Source organism: Lepisosteus platostomus, chromosome 8 (assembly GCF_059453375.1).
Source record: "Lepisosteus platostomus isolate fLepPlt1 chromosome 8, fLepPlt1.hap1, whole genome shotgun sequence".
In the NCBI taxonomy this organism is placed as follows: domain Eukaryota; kingdom Metazoa; phylum Chordata; class Actinopteri; order Semionotiformes; family Lepisosteidae; genus Lepisosteus; species Lepisosteus platostomus.
In genome coordinates this window covers 37367708-37387402 of record NC_142618.1, presented here as the reverse complement: position 1 = coordinate 37387402, position 19695 = coordinate 37367708, and the positions used below count along the sequence as shown (strand labels likewise).

General features: G+C 42.0%; 1 protein-coding gene and 1 long non-coding RNA gene across 6 annotated transcripts in view; one reads left to right on the top strand and one right to left on the bottom strand.

The window, feature by feature from the left end:
• Positions 1–2027: 2027 nt before the first annotated feature.
• Positions 2028–10094, bottom strand: LOC148657268 (uncharacterized). The gene is made up of 2 exons (XR_015940916.1): positions 9825–10094; positions 2028–2594 (listed from the first exon to the last, which is right to left on the bottom strand). It is a non-coding gene; the product is annotated as an uncharacterized LOC148657268 (long non-coding RNA).
• The window catches only part of ubtfl (upstream binding transcription factor, like), a 30107-nt gene continuing 14979 nt past the window's right edge, over positions 4568–19695 (top strand). For 2 of the 5 annotated variants that reach the window (XM_088643308.1, XM_088643305.1), the window contains exons 1-5: positions 4568–5518; positions 12213–12326; positions 12871–13079; positions 16216–16299; positions 19384–19539. In XM_088643308.1, the coding sequence (XP_088499434.1) occupies positions 12266–12326; positions 12871–13079; positions 16216–16299; positions 19384–19539 (510 nt within the window). In that variant the 5' untranslated portion in view covers positions 4568–5518; positions 12213–12265. Of the gene's footprint in view, positions 5519–12212; positions 12327–12870; positions 13080–16215; positions 16300–18792; positions 18863–19383; positions 19540–19695 lie in introns of those variants that run through there. The other 3 variants (XM_088643306.1, XM_088643307.1, XM_088643309.1) reach the window with 3 other exon arrangements.

The following is a 19695-nucleotide window of genomic DNA, read 5'->3' as shown; positions in this document are numbered from 1 at the left end:
CAGTCTTTTACCAGTCTGTTACATTTCATCTTGCATTTTAAGTGTCTGACAAGAGACTTATTTTTCTAGGCTGCTGTGAGTTTTTGTTTCTAATGCTGAGATTTTTCCATGTGTCATTCACAATGATTACGTTGTGGTGAGAGAGAGCTTCATAGAGCGAAGTAGACAGCTGCTCTGGTGTGACATGCCTGAACTAGCGACAGCAGATGCATCTTCACTGCAGAGGTATAAAAATGTCATCTCTTCACCCCTGGTGGCAGTTTGGTTCTCGTTCCCTTCTGTTACGTTGGGAATAAATATGAAATGTGTGCCATATATCTGCTCTTGAGACGTTGCTGACTTTGTGCTTTAGGTTATCTGACTCAGATAACTGGCCATGTACTGTACAAAGCTTCAACGCCTTCCTCTCTGACCCTCTGTAGCACAGCAACAGAAGGCCAGAGCTCTGGCAGGGCCTTCATTGCCATCAGATGTCAGCCACTGCAGAGACAATACACTGCAACAGTGCAAAATCACAATAATCCTGGGCTTGATGTACCTTTTTAAATGTCTAATAGTCGCTCCAGCTGAACTCTCTACTACTTAGTTGTTGATAGCTGAGCATGATGTTTAGCCACTTTATTTAATAAATATGTATAAGCTGAAGGCTTGGGGTTCTCCAGGACCAGGGTTGGAGACCACTGCCTTGAAACTAGGGTGGTTTTTAACTCTGGTTCTAGAGCAAACCTGTGTCTGCTGATTTTAATTCTGATTTTAATTCTTTGAACAAATTTTCTTAGACCTTTTTTGTAGTTCTCAGCTCCTTAAAACATTTGATTTAACATTTTCTGTGCATTTCACATTTCAATATGGTTAAAAAATAAAAAAAATACTATGTAATTCTGCTTGTGTGGTTAATTTTCCTGACTGCTCAAAAGAAATAAATGTGGTCTTCAGCTTTCACTGATGACCATGACACCTTTGTCCTAACCCTACAGACTTCGTCCTCTGTCAGTGGAATTCTGTGAGTTCCACACCTAGACTCCATTAATGTATAAATACATTAATACGCTTCATCCAATTCAGGGTCGCAGAGGGACCGGAGAATATCCTGAAATGAAATGGGTGGAAGGTGTGGATACACCCAGGACAGGACACCAGCCCATTGCTGAGCAGAGAGAGACAAATAGACACACACTATGTACAAAATACATTACAAAAGCATTAACAGCACTACGCAGAGAGACTGTGTTAAGACACCTGAAGCTCTCAATACCTTAACAAAAAGAACACTTGAAATGGACTGATTGACCTCTCTTATTTGGCAGTTCAGAACATTCACACTCTCGATGCAGTTTGACAGAAATGGATGCAGACACATTCTTTTACAAGATAACCTACTATACTTGTTTGGTTAATAGCAGCTAATTGGATCCCAAGATCTCATTCAACAGTTTTTTAAAGCCTGTTTTAACATCATGGCTGGGAAGCTTGGTCCATGCTCTTACAACCCTTTGCGTAAAGGAGTGCCTCATGTTAACTGGCTTAAAATGAACCTCACTAGATTCCACTTGTCCTCTGGTTAATGTTTCACCTTTGATTCTGAAGAGGTCCACTGGCTTGCCGTTGAACATTTGAATTGGCTTCCTTGAATGAATTAGGTGTATTTCAGTCTTTTTCATTGTAGGCCACAACCTTGATGCCTACCTGCCAGGCTAAATCTTGAAAGAAAAGAAATGTATGCACCCAATTTTCTCAGGACATATTTCAAAGCAACTCATTTTTGTAAAGTGATTACCAAAATTGTACACTATTCTAAAGCACAACATTTTGATCATGGAGCACAACATCTTAAAGCATGTTACTCCGACAGCAACATATCAACGTGAAATGTATTGAGGGTGCATGCATCTGCATACTAATATGCCTATTCACTATATGCATCACAGACCATATTCTTTATCAAACTGTGTTGGTCATCTTTCATGCTTTTGTTATATTTTAACAGTACTGTATAGAAATGGAGTTGCAAAGAAGGAAATGTCCACTTTCCTTGTATCAATGGACGAATTTATTCACAGTACAAAAATAATCTTGTAATTTACAACATTTCCTCCAGGTGGCAGAATGACACTAATAATTTTAAATCAATTTAAACGTTAGTGTGAACAATTTATATCGGTAAACTGACAACTTTGCAACCTTGTCATATAATTCGTATAAATATCACATTGTACTATCTTATCATTTGCAATTTATAAAACATCTCAGATATTCTAAATTAATTTGTAAGATTGTAATTCATTATTTGCGGTTATATTGTATTATAATGTACAAAATGGAACTGTAAATAAGAAAAAAATATGAAAGGCTGCAAACAAAATGATGCCTTTCAGCCCATGTAGCCTATTTGGTAATTAGTAGTTATTTGACCCAAGAATCTCATCCAGCCTTTTCCTGAAAGAAGCCAGGACATCAGTTTCAACAACATGGCTGTGTAGCTTGTTCCACACTCCCACATGCCTTTGGATAAAGACGCGTCTCCTCTTCTAAGTTTTACATGCACTTCCAGGTAGTTCCACTTGCGCCTCCTGGTTCCTGTTTCACTGTTTATTCTGAAAGAACAGTAAATCAGTCAGGGTAAAAAATAACCATTGACCCTCAATCACAATATATTTTAGAGGAGAGGATAGTAAAATTGATAACCTTATCCTGTGTCAAAATCATCTTAAGCTCAACATTGTAAATAAATTGTATAGGCCTATTACACAACACTTTACTCACCCTACCTTGTAAGAAGGCTTTCCTGTTGTACACAGGCATTGTTTATCATAATAATTATAAGTTATCAAGACCCAACAGTTTTCCTGTAGAAGAGCAATTCAGCTTCCAAGAGAATTTAAAAAAAAAAATCTGATGGGACTGGAAAAAAGGGAAAGACAAGACTTCAAGGAAAACTGTTGAGGTTGTGAACTGTATCATTTTATCCGAAAACATACCTCACTGCAGAAACTTTTTGTGTGCTGCACTGTGTTGACTGAAGTTTGGTTCTGTAAAAAATAAAAATGTCCAGATTTAAACATCCAGACTCTCTGTATTATTTTTACAATATCTGAGTGCAGGAAAATCCCAATTTGTGTATTGCATTGTTTATCCATCTATTCATTTTCTAACAGCTTTGTATGATACAGGGCTGTGGGGGAGTCAGAGCCTATCCCAGCAAGCAAACAGGCACAATGCAGGATACACCCTGATTGGAATGCCAGTCCAATCAGAGCACACCAGCGCCAGTTTTACCAGACACCAATTAACCTACCAATGTGTCTTTGGACTGTGGAAACTGGAAGCACATTAGTTATCATTTTTTCTAATTTCTTTGCGATTCCTTTGTTTTCACCCATGCCCTGTTTCAGTTGTAGTTTTTCCAAGTCTTGTTATGCTGGGGACAACCTATGAAGGGTGTTTGAAACTGTGCTATGGTTTGTACTTTAAGAAGCAAACAGTCTGCAATAGCACTGCATCCTTCTTCAGTACTAAAGAGTCATGCACTTAAAGAGGTTTCAAAGCAATGAGTAGAGAGGTTACGTCCATTGCTGAAAAGTAACGCTCCTATTCATATTCCTGGTCCCTCCCTCAGCCTCTCATACATGAAGAAAGATCCACAGCTGAAATATTTTCTTTCTACTCTCCACTATAGACGTCACCCCTGCTTATTCAGATGCACTTTTAATTTGTGAAATGCTGTGGTCCCTGTGACATTTCCCTTCAGCTCTGACAAGTCGTCTTGGACAATACGTCTTGTTCTGCTTTAGTGTATCAGATAAACTCAGAGAAAGCAGGAAACACCAGATATGCACACAGTTACAATGCACAGGACTGGCAGAGAAAAGTCCTGTTGCAGAAATGCTTTTGCAGAAACACCGGCCTGGCAAGATAAAACACTCCAGCGGGGGAAGGACAGTGGCAGCTTGGGGAATGTGTAGCCCAAGAGGCAAGCATGAAGCATCACTCTTAAGTCAACAGCTTCATTTACATGCAAAGCCAGTGTACATGTAACCACCTCATGCTCCAGGCCAAAGAAAGTCATGACAGAACTCTGAACAGGCCAATCACTGGAAATGAATCCTACAGCGTACTTTTTGATAAAGCCCTCAGCAGTGTGTCCATGTGCCCAGGTAAAAAAAACTACCCATACAGCTAAGAGCTGGAAGGCCAACAAAACAATCTTCCTAGCAATGTGAAAGCTCATTGCTATTAACTCAGATGTTGAGATGTCCCCTAGGGCTCCCAAGAAAAAAAATAAGTGTTTTTCATACAAGAGTGTCTATTCACTTTTTTCAAATCCTATGCACAGCATAATCCCTTTCTGGTCTTTCATTTTACTTGAGAACCTTTCCAGCTCGGTCTCCTAAATCACGCACGTTACACTTGCAGCAGGTAGGAGGGGTGAAAACAATCCCGTCTCTTCCCATCCTCATCCCATTGGTCAATTTTCCCTAAAGAAAACTCCATAGCAACGCGATAAGACCTGCGTATCACTCCGGCGCTCCCGTATCCAGGCATGCGTCTCGCCCTGGAAGTTGCACAAACTAGACAGCGCTGCAACGTGTTCAGCAGCGCCAAAAACAAAATATTCGCGTGTGAAACGCGAAGACTGGGGGTGATGATGACTGCGTTTTGCGCTACATTTTTCTCGTCATGGCACTGTGACCTACAGCACTGCAAATATTTATAACTGAAAAAATTAAATCATTTGTACAGACTTGTTCTGGTCTGAAAAACACGTTTAGCTATACGTTTGCGCTCTGCAAAAACAAACTGTGTACAATGTATTATTACCCAAGAAAATAACGTCTCGTTGGCAGTCTTTCTGCAGACATTGTGCACCTCGTGTTTTTTTCTACGGCTTAATGGATGTCTGACAGCGGGTCGATCAGCAGTTATGGGACGCGGACGAGTTGCGGAGGCTGACCGGGAAGGCGCTGTAGGTTTTGACTATGAGGGCGCTCGATGCCCGGGTACCGATACAGGCTCCCAGAGCGAGGCACCGCTGACAGGTATCTCATTCGTGCAAATCCAAGAAGAAAAAACAGAAAAAAGCAGGTTTTAAGCAAAATTAAACGCAACAACTGTTATACTTTACAATCTAAATAATAAATCGTGTCTCCTTCAAAATATTTAAACAATTTAGCCCGCGATGATGAGTGAGCACTAAATGCCCATTTCGGTGATTTTATAGCTGTTTTTTATTACCGTCTTTTAAAAAATAATATTAGTTAAGAGAGAAATCCTCCACATTTTTCGCCTCCAGCCTCCGCCTTTGTCTCAGTTTTTTTCTCGCATGTTTTCCGTCGGAGTTCCTCCCCCTGCGGCGCTGGGCGGAGTTTCATACCGGACCAGACGCTCCTTTTGTCGGATCTGTTTCGTCCTGACTCCCCGGGGTTTACTGTTGAGAAAAAGAACTGAAAAAAGCCGAAAATACACTAACACGACATTATTTTAAATCAGAGGATTCGCCCATTCCAATCTGCCACGAAAGGTAAGCGAACTGTCGTTTTTTGACGACGTTTTCAACCATTTTCTGTGGTTTTCTCCCCGAGTCTTTGTAGCATTCATGGCGGCGCTGCAGTGAGAGATTTGGGGCGAAGGCAGGCAGCGGCGCCCGCTCTCGTCTTCCTTTCCTCAAAACCATACGGATCGTCTTAATTAAAAAATGCCTTCATTTTAAGCAAACGTAATCTAAAATTAGTTTTGAAATTATAGTTTTATGCATGTTATGCTAATCGAGATTTAAATTATTTTAGAAGAAAAATACTTCTGCCATGTAAAGGATATACACATGTAAAAACGCGTTTTATTTTTGCACGGAGCTTGAAAACGACCAGTTAATAGTAAAGAAATGCTTATTTTAGCGTCTAAAAAATGGGAGAAAAACGCCCCTTTTTTCTGCCCTCAACCAGGCTTCCATTCCAGCGGAAGCTGCGTGCTGACTCCTGCCGGAATCTACACGCCATTGCGGGGGCAGCAGGCAGACACCGAGTCGGTGTCCTAGCGCAAACGGGCTAAAAGGCTCCAGCTTTAACGCGGCTTTACAGACAAACCTGCTGTGCTTTGAGGCTGTAACTTTCGGCTGGTACCCGTCACAAGTTCGCTGTCACGTTCGTTTTCCCATTCGATTTTATTCTTCAATATAGCAAAGTGTGTTATACTTCAATATTTGGTGTAATATTTACGTTAGGCCTATACCTTTTATTTATTGTTTTTTGAAAGGTTTTCCGATTGTTTCAGCGGGGGAGGGGGAGGCTAAGCAGCTGTTTTTCCAAGTTGACCTTGCGAACGGGAGGAGGGTGACGCTGTAACCGGGAAAGCGGCGCCTCGCTCGGGTGCGCAGCTGCGCCACCGCTCGGGGGAGGCTAGCTGAGAGAGGCACAGCTGCTGGCAAGCGAAGACGGGGGTGTGCGCTGTCCGTGCCGCCGTCGCTGCAGGGAGACCGCAGTTAACTCCAGGCACCCTAGGTTCCTGCTCAGTAGCCCGAGTCTGAGAAGCCGATAATACATTACAGGGTTACGTTTCTGGAGGTTCTCATTTAAAATGCGTTAAATAAATAGCATAATGCGACATAAAATAAGGTTGGTAGGAATGTTAAAGCTGAAGTTCGAGCTGAATGCGACTACGTGCTTGAAAGCGAGTTACTATAACTTTATTCATGTATGTCGTCTTAAACAGTACTGATAACCTAAAATGCTCAAAATATGGATTGCATTATAAGAAACACAAGAGAGGCACAAATTACTTTTCGTTTTACCTTTGAAAATGTTCCGATAAGTTTATAATCTTTTTGTTATGAATCTGTGCTCCGGACCTCCCCGGAGATAAAACTCGCAGCTCCAGGCGGGACAGCTAGTGAGCTCACGTTTTCAGTACCTTGCACATCCAATGCACACATGCCCTCGGCACACTTAAGTCAGTAGCCTGGGAGCACAACACAAGGAACGCTTCGATATAATTTCCATTTTGATTAGTTTCATATAATTGTAATAACTGCCAAATAAAATCCTGTCGAAATCAAATTTGTTTTTGCCTTTCATGATTTTGGTGTGGTCTCTTTTGTACGCAAAACTGATCCGTAGAAAAAAATCCGTACATGTTTTAAAAGTCACCCTTTCAAGCATTTTATTGTTGCTGTTTAAATTGAACCCGATTTATGTGAACCCAGTGATGGCACTGGCACAGGCACGCGCGAGCTTCTCTGCGTCTGAAGGCTCGCTCAGTGGGTGTCGTGCCAGCGAGCGAGCACGCTCGGGAGAGCAGGGAGCTGCGAGCTGACGCGCGGGAGCCAAGAGGCTGGACGCGGCCGTGCCGCGCTGGCGCTGCAGACAGCAGCGAATCCGCGGCCCGTACGAGTGGCGTCTGTGTGACCAGACGGCCCCCCTCAGCAACTCCCAGAGCGGAGAACCGAAGCAGCTACACGCTTCCTGCGGCGACGAAAATAGGTCGTTTGGCGAGTGTAAAAGAAACACCGACACTAGGCAGACCAGTTCTCTTATTTTGTTTTACCTTGTGCAGCTGCCAGGCTACTACTAGCCTACTCCAAGAATAATCAAGGTGCAGAAATATACTTGCTTATAGATGTTTCACAGGTACATTAACTAGATATCGATTAATTTCTTATTCATTTTCTCCATTTCTAACAATCACATGGCACAATCATTACAGTAAGCAGAAAACACAGTTTCATTGTTAAAATGAAACGGGACCAAAATACAGTGCCTTGCAAAGCAGCTTTAGCAACAATTATAGCTGCAAGAATTTCCTGGCTTGTTATTTTCCCCATTTGTCTTGGTAGATTTGCTCAGGCTCTCTCAAGTTGCTTGGAGATCACTTCTAGAGAGCAGTGTTCAGTGTTTCTGGAAATGAATAATCCACTCTTCTTCATAATCCACTCCAGTATAGCTCTCGCCTCGTGCTTTGAGTCATTGTCCTTATGAATGGGGAATATTTTTCCCAGTTCTAAGCCTTTAGAGGACCAGAACAGTTTTTTCCTCTAGTATTTGCCTCTCTTTGTCCATTTTACTTCAATCCTTGCAAGATTTCCATGACCACAGCATGATCCTGCCACCACCATGCTTGACTGTACTAATGGCGTTCACCAAGAGATGTGCTGTGTCGGGTCTGTCCCAAATTAATCCAAAGTTATCCAATTTGGTCTCATGTGACCATAACTCCTTTTGCCACATTTGTACAGGATAACTCAGGAACTATGTTGCAGACTCCATGTGGGATATGAGATGGGTTTTCCACTCTGCCATACATGCCAGTTTTATAGAGCGACTGGGATAATGCTGACTGATGCACGTTAGTCATCAAACTCTGAAGCTCTTTCAGAGATATCGCTGGCCTGGTGGTAACATCCCTCACCAGCCCCCCTTGCCTCACTGTTCAGTTTGGAAGGTTGGCCTGATCAAGGCAGTGTCTGGGTGGTATGACGCACCCAAGGACTGAGTAGACTGTACTCACTAGGATATTCAGAGACGGAGCATATTTTTGTACCCTTCTCCTGATCTGTGCTGTTCAACGTCTTGGTCCCTGACTCTATGAAAGCTCTTTTAGTCTTCATGGTTGAGTCTATGCTTGAAATTCACTGACCAAGGAACCTCACAGAGACAGGTGTTCCTAATCTGAAATCATGATCACCACTTTAATTGCACTGAGGCCATTCATCTTATTATATAACTCATTAAGATAATTTTGTGCACCTAAATTAATTTAGGTTTGCCACAGCAAAACGTCTGGATATTTATGCAGTCTTGACTTTTCCTTTTTTTCTTTCATAATTATTCATTTAATTCAAATTATAGGTTTTACTTTGAATATGTGGAGTAGGCCATTGGTGCTAGGTTTAAAGTAACATAATCTGAAAACTATACAAGTGTGATTTTCTTTTGCTAGAGGTGTGTAAAGGTTACCTTTAGCTTTAAATCCGCTAGATTTATTTAAACTTGCTGCTATTTAAACGGTACTGCTAAATGGAGTATCTAATCAAAAGGAAGGGAAGTTCCTATGTACAGAATACCAGTTTTGCAACCTATTTTGGATAGGTAATAACGATAGAATACGTTTAAGAATTCCCAAAACGATCCTGCAGAGATTAAAAGGGTAATTATAATAATGTAACTATAATTTTTGGTCATAAACGCTTTGAAAAGGTCTCACACAAAGTTGCGGCCCCGTTGTGTATGCCGTGAGGCACGGGTATTTATTTTCCCAGCTTCTGCATCGACTGACTGGTTTGTCAGTGCAAATATAGGTGACCTCCACATATTGATTGAGCTCGCAAGGATAAGGGACTCCGACATAGCTTGACCCCTCCTCGCTCTTCTCTCAGGCCTCTTTCCACAGATTTATAATCCATCTCGTGGAATCCTGTGGGGGCAATCAGTCGCCTCGATAAAAGTCATCTTTCAGGGGGAAAACATTAAAAAACGCGCTTGGACAGAATATTTTAAAGCAAAATAAACCGATTTGTTGCTAATCTGTTATTTCAACCATCAGCTGAATCTTAACATCACTGTGACTGAATTTTTCAACAGTGAAGGTAGTTCTTGCTTGTACGACCAATAACTCCCCTAGCTGTGCCTTCAAAACCCCGAACCAAAGAGCGCAGGCCCGGCCGGTGAACGCGAAGAGAGACCGAGGCGTCAGTGTGCCGACAGCTTCGGTTTCCAACCTCAAAACAACAGAAAACAGACAACCTTTGTTTCAAGTGCTAACATTAACATTATCTAACCGAAAACAATAAATGTATTAACAATCATGGAAAAAAGGAGGCTTTGCCCTCTGCCTACCCTCTTCACCGAAGCCCGGCAGAGAGCCACTCCCGCTGGGTTGGCTTGGATTCGCTTCGCTTGGCTGGTCAATTTAGGCCGGCTTCCAGCAGGCTGAATCCTGAATGCATTAGCAGCTATCCGGTTTCCAGGCTTTAAGGAGCAAATAAAAACTAGATCCGTTATGAATATCGCTAATCACACTCGATCTGTTCCTTCCTCGCTCTACGGACTGAATGCGGAGCGCTTGAAAAGCAAGAGACAGTGGGGAGTTGTTACCTGTATGGCCGGAGGCGGGGCCGGTCGTGTGGTATACAACTCCTTGTTAACGGTGTCGTTTTACATAGTTTAATGAAGCATTTCTTAACTCTTACCGCAGCCTGCACCCCTTATAAAAAAAATAACTGTGTCAGTTCTTTAATCCCAAGGTGTATCATAACTATAGCATGAAAGAGACAGAATTACATTTTTTTTCACAGTAAAATTATTATTATTATTATTATTAAAAATAATAATAATAATGGCCATATCACTCTGCAGCACAACTGGCAGCCTGCTGAAGATAAGCAGGTGTGAGCCTGGTCAGTACCTGGATAGGAGACCTCCTGGGAAAAACTAAGGTTGCTGCTGGAGGAGGTGTTAGTGGGGCCAGCAGGGGGCGCTCACCCTGTGGTCCATGTGGGTCCTAATGGTCCAGTATAGTGATGGGGACACTATACTGTAAACAGGCGCTGTCCTTCGGATGAGACGTAAAACCAAGGTCCTGACTCTCTGTGGTCATTAAAAATCCCAGGGCGTTTCTCGAAAAGAGTAGGGGTGTAACCCCGGTGTCCTGGCCAAATTTCCCATTGGTCCTTACCTCCTAATAATCCCTCCTCAATGAATTGGCTTCATTACTCTGCCCTCCTCCCCACTGATAGCTGATGTGTGGTGAGCGCTCTGGCGCACTATGGCTGCCATTGCATCATACAGGTGGATGCTGCACATTGGTGGTGGTGGAGGGGAGTCCCCATTACCTGTAAAGCGCTTTGAGTGGAGTGTCCAGAAAAGCGCTATATAAGAGTAAGCAATTATTATTATTAAAATTAAGAATACATGAACAATTACACTTTTTTAAGTTAAAATACCTTGGTTTGATGAAACAAAGTAGTTGCACTAACATGCCTGTGCTTAATTTGTGTTTTCAATCTGTGGATTTGGAATTTGTGTTTTTGATGACTTGCCTTCTCAAAAAGTCTGGCATGTCTCACACCCCAGAAAGGGGTGTGTGTACAGGGGGTGTGTGCACCCCAGGTTAAGAACGGCTGGCTTAATGTAAGGCCGTTAATATCTTGCTTTTGCATGTCACAGAGGTTCTGTGTGAATGTTGTACTCTTTCCACTGAAAATGGCGTTAATTTCTATTTTGTATTAAAAAGGAAAAAAGTGAGTACAGTGAGTTAAGTCACTGTACTTCATGTGACACGTCCAATGAGAAACAAATATTTTGACTTTAACACCTGCCAAAATAATAAGATCATGCGTGTTAAATGAACTCTATGCTGTGTAAGACAAGCCTTTGCATAAGTCTGGTATTCCATAGTTAGATTCTGTAGATAATATGGATGCTCGGTTGAGTTAGAGAAGTTTTAATTCTGTTCATGCTACATTTTTAATACGTCCCATTTTGTATAAAGTTGAGGCCAAATTAGAAATGTGGCACCAAGTGCTAAACTCTGTGGTGATCAGAAAATGACTACAGGAACTGGAATGAAATAATGAAAATGTAAACAAATAAGAAAAAATGCAGCTCTGGCCTAAAGGTTAGTTTTTTCTGCAGTTGTGGTCAGGTGCAAGAGGTGTTCAAAACAGCACTACAGTGGTGTGTGTGTGTGTGTGTGTGTGTGTGTGTGTGTGTGTGTGTGTGTGTCTGACCTGTGGTGGTGACCTACAGCATTGCTGTGTAGTCTGTGTCTGATCTGTTGTTTTTACCCACAGTGTGGTTGTGTAGTGTGTGTTTGTCTAACCTGTTGTTTTAACCAACTGTGTGTGTGTCTGACTTGTTGTTTTTACCCACAGTGTGGTGTAGTGTGTGTGTGTGTCTGACCTGCTGTTTTTAACCACAGTGTAGTTGTGTAGTGTGTGTGTGTCTGACCTGCTGTTTTTACCCACAGTGTGGTTGTGTAGTGTGTGTCTGACCTGTTGTTTTAACCCACAGTGTGGTTGTGTCATGTGTGTGTCTGACCTTTAGTGCTGACCCACAGTGTGGTTAGTTAATGTGTGTGTGTCTGACCTGTTGTTTTTACCTACACTGTGGTTGTGTAGTGTGTGTGTGTGTGCATGTCTGACCTGTTGTTTTTACCCACTGTGTGGTTGTGTAGTGTGTGTGTCTGACCTGTAGTGCTGACCAACAGTGTGCTCTGTATTTCAGAGCTGTGAGAGTCGCAGTGACACAAGGAGGAGGTGCCCACACATCTCTCCACCATGAACGGGAGCAGCAGCCTCTCCAGTCCATCTCAAGTCGAGTGCCTCAAGTCAGATCAAGGTACCTGCCTGCCTGCATTTTTCCCCACTCTTCTGCCTCACTGAGGCTGGCCTCTCATCTGTCAGGGCCCATGGCCTGCAAACCCCACAGCTATTGTCTCTCTGCCAGGGTTGTGTAGCCAATCCCGCATCGTGTCTGAAGTGAACTGGGGACACATTAATGCAACGATTAAAATAAACAAAGAATTTCTTAAATACATTCAGTTTCATGATTGGTACTTCAAAACTTTTAATTTATTGTTTATTGAAATATTTAGTTGTTATGAAAAGTTAAAGATTTTAATTCTGGAACAAGAGATTCCTCAGGCCTGGTGTAGAGCTGAGTACATTGCCTCTATCAGCTTGCTTTGTGTAGTAGTGCATGGGAATCCCTCGTGTTTTGATTTTGGTTTTTTTGCTGGTGACAGTGGTGTGAACAGAACTGGCAGTGTTACACTGTGGAGTAGTGGAGGTTCCTCTCTTTGTGCGGGTTCACACCTGGCCATCTGGTCAGTATAAGGATGAAAGAACAGACTCGAAGTGTATGCTGTGTGTCCTACTGCCAGAGTTACAGTGTGATGTGTGCGTGGCAGACGGGGATGAGTGGAGCCAGGAAGACTGCCTGACTCTGCTGGAGCGGATCCGCAGCCTGCTGCCCGAGGGCGACTCCCTGAAGTACAAGACCACAGAGTCACACATTGACTGGGACAAGGTGTGCTTCGGGGCCTACAGCAGCGACATGTGCAAGCAGAAGTGGCTGAAAGTCTCCACGGTGGTGAGTAGCAGGATGGACTGCTCAGGGCTGATGATCTTCACCACTCACTGGAGCAGAGGGCTCGGGTCCAGAGCAGGTGTAGATGCCAAGCTGGCTGCCCAGCTGGAGGGCTGATAGGCAGGAGAAGGGCATGAACATGAACAGTCCCACTCAGCATGGGGAAACGAGCAAGACATTGCAGCTCCATCTGTCTTGGACTCTTTAAATTGCAAGTGCATGCAGAAACAGAGTAGCAGGTACTATATGTATGAATTTATTTTGAGAGAAGCCACACAGGCAGGTATGGAGGTGTAAATATAAGACATGGCATACCTGCTTTCTCTGAAAAGTCTGTACAAGAGCCCAAAGCATACAAAACTTGAAAATCCTCGAAGTACAGTACATGTAGTGGTATTCCTAACTGCTTCTGTGTTGGCACAATGTCCAGCAGTCCCTGGTGACATAAGATCTCAATATTTCTTGATGTGGTGCCTTATGGTAAGGTAAATGTTTGGCAGCACCTTAGAGCCTTAAAACCCATACGCTATATTTATGAAATACAAGTACAATAGGGAAAGGTCACTGAAGTCCTTGAAAACTCTGGTAATGTGCAATAAGCACCCCTCTTTCAGAGGTAATCAAATAATGTTGTTATTTGCTTTTGAAGCGCCCTTATCTAGGTGATGTACAAAATATACAAATATGCATCAACTACAGTGCCTTGCGAAAGTATTCGGCCCCCTTGAACTTTTCAACCTTTTGCCACATTTCAGGCTTCAAACATAAAGATATAAATTTTTTATTTTATGTGAAGAATCACCAACAAGTGGGACACAATTGTGAAGTGGAACGAAATCTATTGGATTTTTGAAACTTTTTTAACTAATAAAAAAATGAAAAGTGGGGCGTGCAAAATTATTCGGCCCCTTTACTTTCAGTGCAGCAAACTCACTCCAGAAGTTCAGCGAGGATCTCTGAATGATCCAATGTTGTCCTAAATGACTGATGGTGATAAATAGAATCCACCTGTGTGTAATCAAGTCTCTGATAAATGCACCTGCTCTGTGATAGTCTCAAGGTTCTGTTGAAAGCGCAGAGAGCATCATGAAGACCAAGGAACACACCAGGCAGGTCCGTAATACTGTTGTGGAGAAGTTTAAAGCCGGATTTGGATACAAAAAGATTTCCCAAGCTTCAAACATCCCAAGGAGCACTGTGCAAGCGATCATCTTGAAATGGAAGGAGTATCAGACCACTGCAAATCTACCAAGACCTGGCCGTCCCTCTAAACTTTCAGCTCAGACAAGGAGAAGACTGATCAGAGATGCAGCCAAGAGGCCCATGATCACTCTGGATGAACTGCAGAGAACTACAGCTGAGGTGGGAGAGTCTGTCCATAGGACAACAATCAGTCTTACACTGCACAAATCTGGCCTTTATGGAAGAGTGGCAAGAAGAAAGCCATTTCTCAAAGATATCCATAAAAAGTCTCGTCTAAAGTTTGCCACAAGCCACCTGGGAGACACCCCAAACATGTGGAAGAAGGTGCTCTGGTCAGATGAAACCAAAATCGAACTTTTTGGCCACAATGCAAAACAATATGTTTGGCGTAAAAGCAACACAGCTCATCACCCTCAACACACCATCCCCACTGTCAAACATGGTGGTGGCAGCATCATGGTTTGGGCCTGCTTTTCTTCAGCAGGGACAGGGAAGATGGTTAAAATTGAGGGGAAGATGGATGCAGCCAAATACAGGACCATTCTGGATGAAAACCTGTTGGAGTCTGCAAAAGACCTGAAACTGGGACGGAGATTTATCTTCCAACAAGACAATGATCCCAAACATACAGCAAAATCTACAAAGGAATGGTTCACAAATAAACGTATCCAGGTGTTTGAATGGCCAAGTCAAAGTTCAGACCTGAATCCAATCGAGAATCTGTGGAAAGAGCTGAAAACTGCTGTTCACAAACGCTCTCCATCCAACCTCACTGAGCTCGAGCTGTTTTGCAAGGAAGAATGGGCAAGAATTTCAGTCTCTCGATGTGCAAAACTGATAGAGACATACCCCAAGCGACTTGCAGCTGTAATCGCAGCAAAAGGTGGCTCTACAAAGTATTAACGCAAGGGGGCCGAATAATTTTGCACGCCCCACTTTTCATTTTTTTATTAGTTAAAAAAGTTTCAAAAATCCAATAGATTTCGTTCCACTTCACAATTGTGTCCCACTTGTTGGTGATTCTTCACATAAAATAAAAAATTTATATCTTTATGTTTGAAGCCTGAAATGTGGCAAAAGGTTGAAAAGTTCAAGGGGGCCGAATACTTTCGCAAGGCACTGTATAAGTGCAAGGACCAGTCATGTAGGTACTATTAGGTAAAAATAAATTTTAAAAAGATAATGAGGCTTTGTACGCATTGGAAGAGCAACACTAGTGCAGAACGAACAAAATGAAACAGAATAATTTAATAAAGTGTACAGCTGCCTCAGTCAGGTGTCGATGGTCCAATTCATTGAGCATATGTATAATATATATGTAACATAATTATGCATTATATATTATATGATGTACATGTGGTATGTCTGTAGTATTTATATATGGAAACAGAGCAGGAATGTACATGCCCTGTTGGTATGTTTTCCAAATTTACAGTGAATAGGTACAACTGACAAGAAGTGAGGCAGCAGAAACATCAGCAGGTGAGAACTAAGGATATACATGTGGTGGTAGGGAGCTAATGGAGGGACTGGAGCAATAGAGTCACATGAGAAAAGCTATGTCTAGCAGGAGAGTGCCAGGGATTTGACTAGATTGGGAATGATTAGTTTGACCTATCAAAAACCGCAACAGGTCCTGGCTCAGTAGCTTGTGCAGCAAGTTGATATTTACACAGTGGGACCAAACAAACTTGCAGCATAAAATACACAGAGAATTTAAACTTAGTTCCTTTATACAGTATATTTGTACCCCACATTTGGCTTGATTAAATGTGAGTTTTTCTTTCCCTTCACCATGCACTTTGTGTGTGGTCTAGTCAGGGTGTTTAGTTTTCCACTAATCATTCTGAAAAGATCTCTTTGGAGGGCTGCGGGAAAGGCTTGCAATGGAGACTAATTACTTCAACGCGCCTGTTGCGGTTTCATGTGTCTTCAGGTGAGGAAGTTCCGGACCATGACGGAGCTTATCATCGAGGCCATGGAGAAGGTGAAAAATCCTTACAAAGGCAAGAAGCTCAAGGTACAGAAGGCAGCCAGCACTCTTAAGTACTAAGAAACCCTATTTGTTCATGGAGTATTTTAATGACAATTTAAAAATGAATTACAAATGAACAATTTTAATGAATTTAGATCAGGGATGGTGGCAGCTTCAGTCCTCTGGAATTCATTAAGGTTTTTAGATTAATTGAGTCAAGTATTTGGATAAATCACAAATTTGTTAAATTATGGGGTCTGCCGAGTGACTCATCAAGTAAAGGAGCTTGTTTTAGCACAGGGTGAACTCTGTGATCTCAGGTTTGAGCAAGTGTAGGTCAAAGGGTCACATCACTAGCTGACTATGACTGGGACTCCCCAAGCAGTGGGTCATAGGGTAACGTCACTAGCCGACTGTGACTGGGACTCCCCAGGCAGAGGCACACAGGATCAAGGCACTAGCTAATGGTGACTGGGAATCCACCAGGGGAAGGCCCACAGGTTCATAGCACTAACAGTGACTGGGACTCCCCAAGCGGAGGCACAGAGAGTCGCGTCAGTAACCGACTGTGTCTGGAATTCCTCAGGTGGAGGTGCACAGTTATTTACTGGCTGATGAAATTAGTCAGTCAAGAGTCCCTCGGGCCTTAGCGACTCAGCAACCGCTGTGGCCGTCCAGTGTGGTGCCTGCAGGCTATATTGCTGTTGGTGAATGACTCGACTCTCCCCCCCATCCAAGCTGAGCCTCTAATAAGAGGCTATATTGCCTGTGATATTTAATTTATAATTTATATTGCCTGCGATATACAGGTTCAAAGGTGGGTTAGTCAGAGCAGTCCACCTCCACTTCCCTGTTTTTCCCTGTGTGTGGTTGCAGGGATGGTAGCTGCAGCCTGAAACATGAAAAACCCACACAGTATCTTTCAGAAGAATTCAGAGCCTTTTCTTGTTTTGTGGCTTTAAAGCTTGAAATCATGACACATGAAGGAACATTAATACCACCTAATACACACATTCTAAGCAAAAAACAAAAAGAAGTAAACAGACCTTTTACTAGGAAGGAAAAATGTAAAAGTCATCATTGCGTTAGTGTTCAAACACTGTGCTGTGGTAAATCTAATTTAATTTAGGAACACAAAATTTACCTTAGTGAGCCACACATGGTGATGTCTGTGTGCAGTTATAGTATTTTACATGTTTAAGACTAAATAACCCCATCTGTGAAGGTTCCTCAGTCAGGTAGTGTATTTCCAACACAGATTCACCTGTGAAGACAAGGATCTATATTTCATAACAGTGTAGGTATACCTTTATATTAAGGTATAGACAAGACAAAATTGGACCTTTTTCATCTAAATGCAAAACTTTACATCTGGTGCAAACCCAACATAATTCATCACTCAGATGACACCTCCACTACCTTCGAGCAAGATGGTGGCAGTATTATGTCATAGTTTGCCTTTCATCAGCAGCAACTGGGAACCTGGAGCAAAGTACAGTACTGGAAAATCTTAGAGGAAACTCCTGCTTGAAACCAAAAACAGCAACCTTTCAGCAGGACACTAATCCAAAACACAAGCCAAACCTCCACTTGAGTGGCTTAAGAATAAGAAAGTCAATGCCTGTGAGTGGTCCAGTCAGAATTTTGATGTAAAGCCTACAGAATCTGTTAGAAAGTTTATGAAAATAATTGAAGACTGTGGTCCATAAACTCTCTCCAAGTAACAGGAGAGAACTTGGGCACCTCTGCGGGGAAGAACAAGCAAAAATGTCCTCATGTCGATGTACAATGTTGGTAAAGACATACCCAAAAAGAGCTGTGACTGTAATTGCTGCCAAAGATGCTTCTACCAAATATTCAGTTAATGGGTCTGAATACTTATGCAATTGACATAATTCAATTTTCTCCTTATTTTTGTGCTGATTTTTACTGTAACTTATTTTACCCTTAGAAGTCTTCAGTTTGAGCATTGAAGTTAAGAGTAAAAGATTACATTTAAAAATGTGTATATGTAATTTTTTAATTTCCTTAAATAAGACATCATAGGAAGGGTCTTGATACTTTTGGAAGGCACTGTAATTCCTATTTAATTTGAAAACAGATCAGCTAGGTATAACAAAAATAATAGATAATAGGAGATTCTAAATAAAAATAAATAAATCATATGATTTTGATTCTGATTTAGTATCAATTGATTGCTTATTCTAAATTACATTTGAAACCTGTCAGAATGAATTTCTCAAGGACTGGAGTTGCCCGTGTCTGATATAGGTGAATTCTTCCAAGGCTTGCTGTGGACACTCGGAACTGCATCTGAGTATCTGCACTCCAGCCTTTGATTTTTGTATGCATAATTAAATGGGTGTGATTTAGGATGCAATATACTCCACGACTATAAAAAGTAATAAATAATCACAAACATATAACTTCGGCTTGAAATCATAGGATATTTAATTTTCACTTCTGCAGTTTTATTTTTTAGTCATAGAAGGATTTATTTTTGAGCATCTCCATTCAAACAGCTGCCTGTGTCTTTGTGTAGACTGTTACGGACAGTGCTGAAGATCCATCCCCTTGATTACTGAAACAATGGAATTCGCCTCTACAAGTAATATAAGTTTGCTGTGTTGATACACTAGCCACATAATTAAAACTAGAACTCAAATATAAAGTGGTGGTCTTGGGTTTCTATCAAATATCGAAAATATTTTCTATACTAAATGCAATTTGAAGTAGACCCTTTTTGGCTTGAAATTAGTCAGATTTAGTTCTTTTATTAGCCTGGCATTTAGTAGTCTCGCGATACACAAGATGAGAATAATGACCTTGAACAACATGGTCTCTTAAAAGAAATTGGTTGCAGGGGGTTTTAAAATTAGATAAAAGGTTTTGCATTTGCATTCAGCATAGTAAAATGATCATTTCTTGTCATTTCAATTACTTTGATGAAATTTTTATTGAGCCTTTAGCTGTTCCACAATTTTAAACTCTTAATCAGGCAATCTGCTGTAGTTTTCCTGAAGCTAAGAGCTCCAAACCATTTGAATCGGCTATTGCCATTTCCTGTATTGTACCTCATGCTACCAGCTAGCGCTTTGCTATTCTCTGAATGTTGTTTCCTCCCCCCAGACGCATCCTGACTTCCCCAAGAAGCCCCTGACACCTTACTTCCGCTTCTTCATGGAGAAACGGGCCAAATATGCCAAGATTCACCCCGAGATGAGCAACCTGGACCTCACCAAAATCCTGTCGAAGAAGTACAAGGAGCTGCCCGAGAAGAAGAAGGTGACCCCGAGACCCCCGAGCCTCTCCCAGTAACCTGGCTGGGGGCTGTAGCTGTGTGGAGGGGGCCTGCATGCTGTTGCTCTGAGTCACTGAGCTCTAGACCTTTCCACAGTCTGCCATGGTTAGCCTGGTTCAGGGCATTTGATTTATCACTTC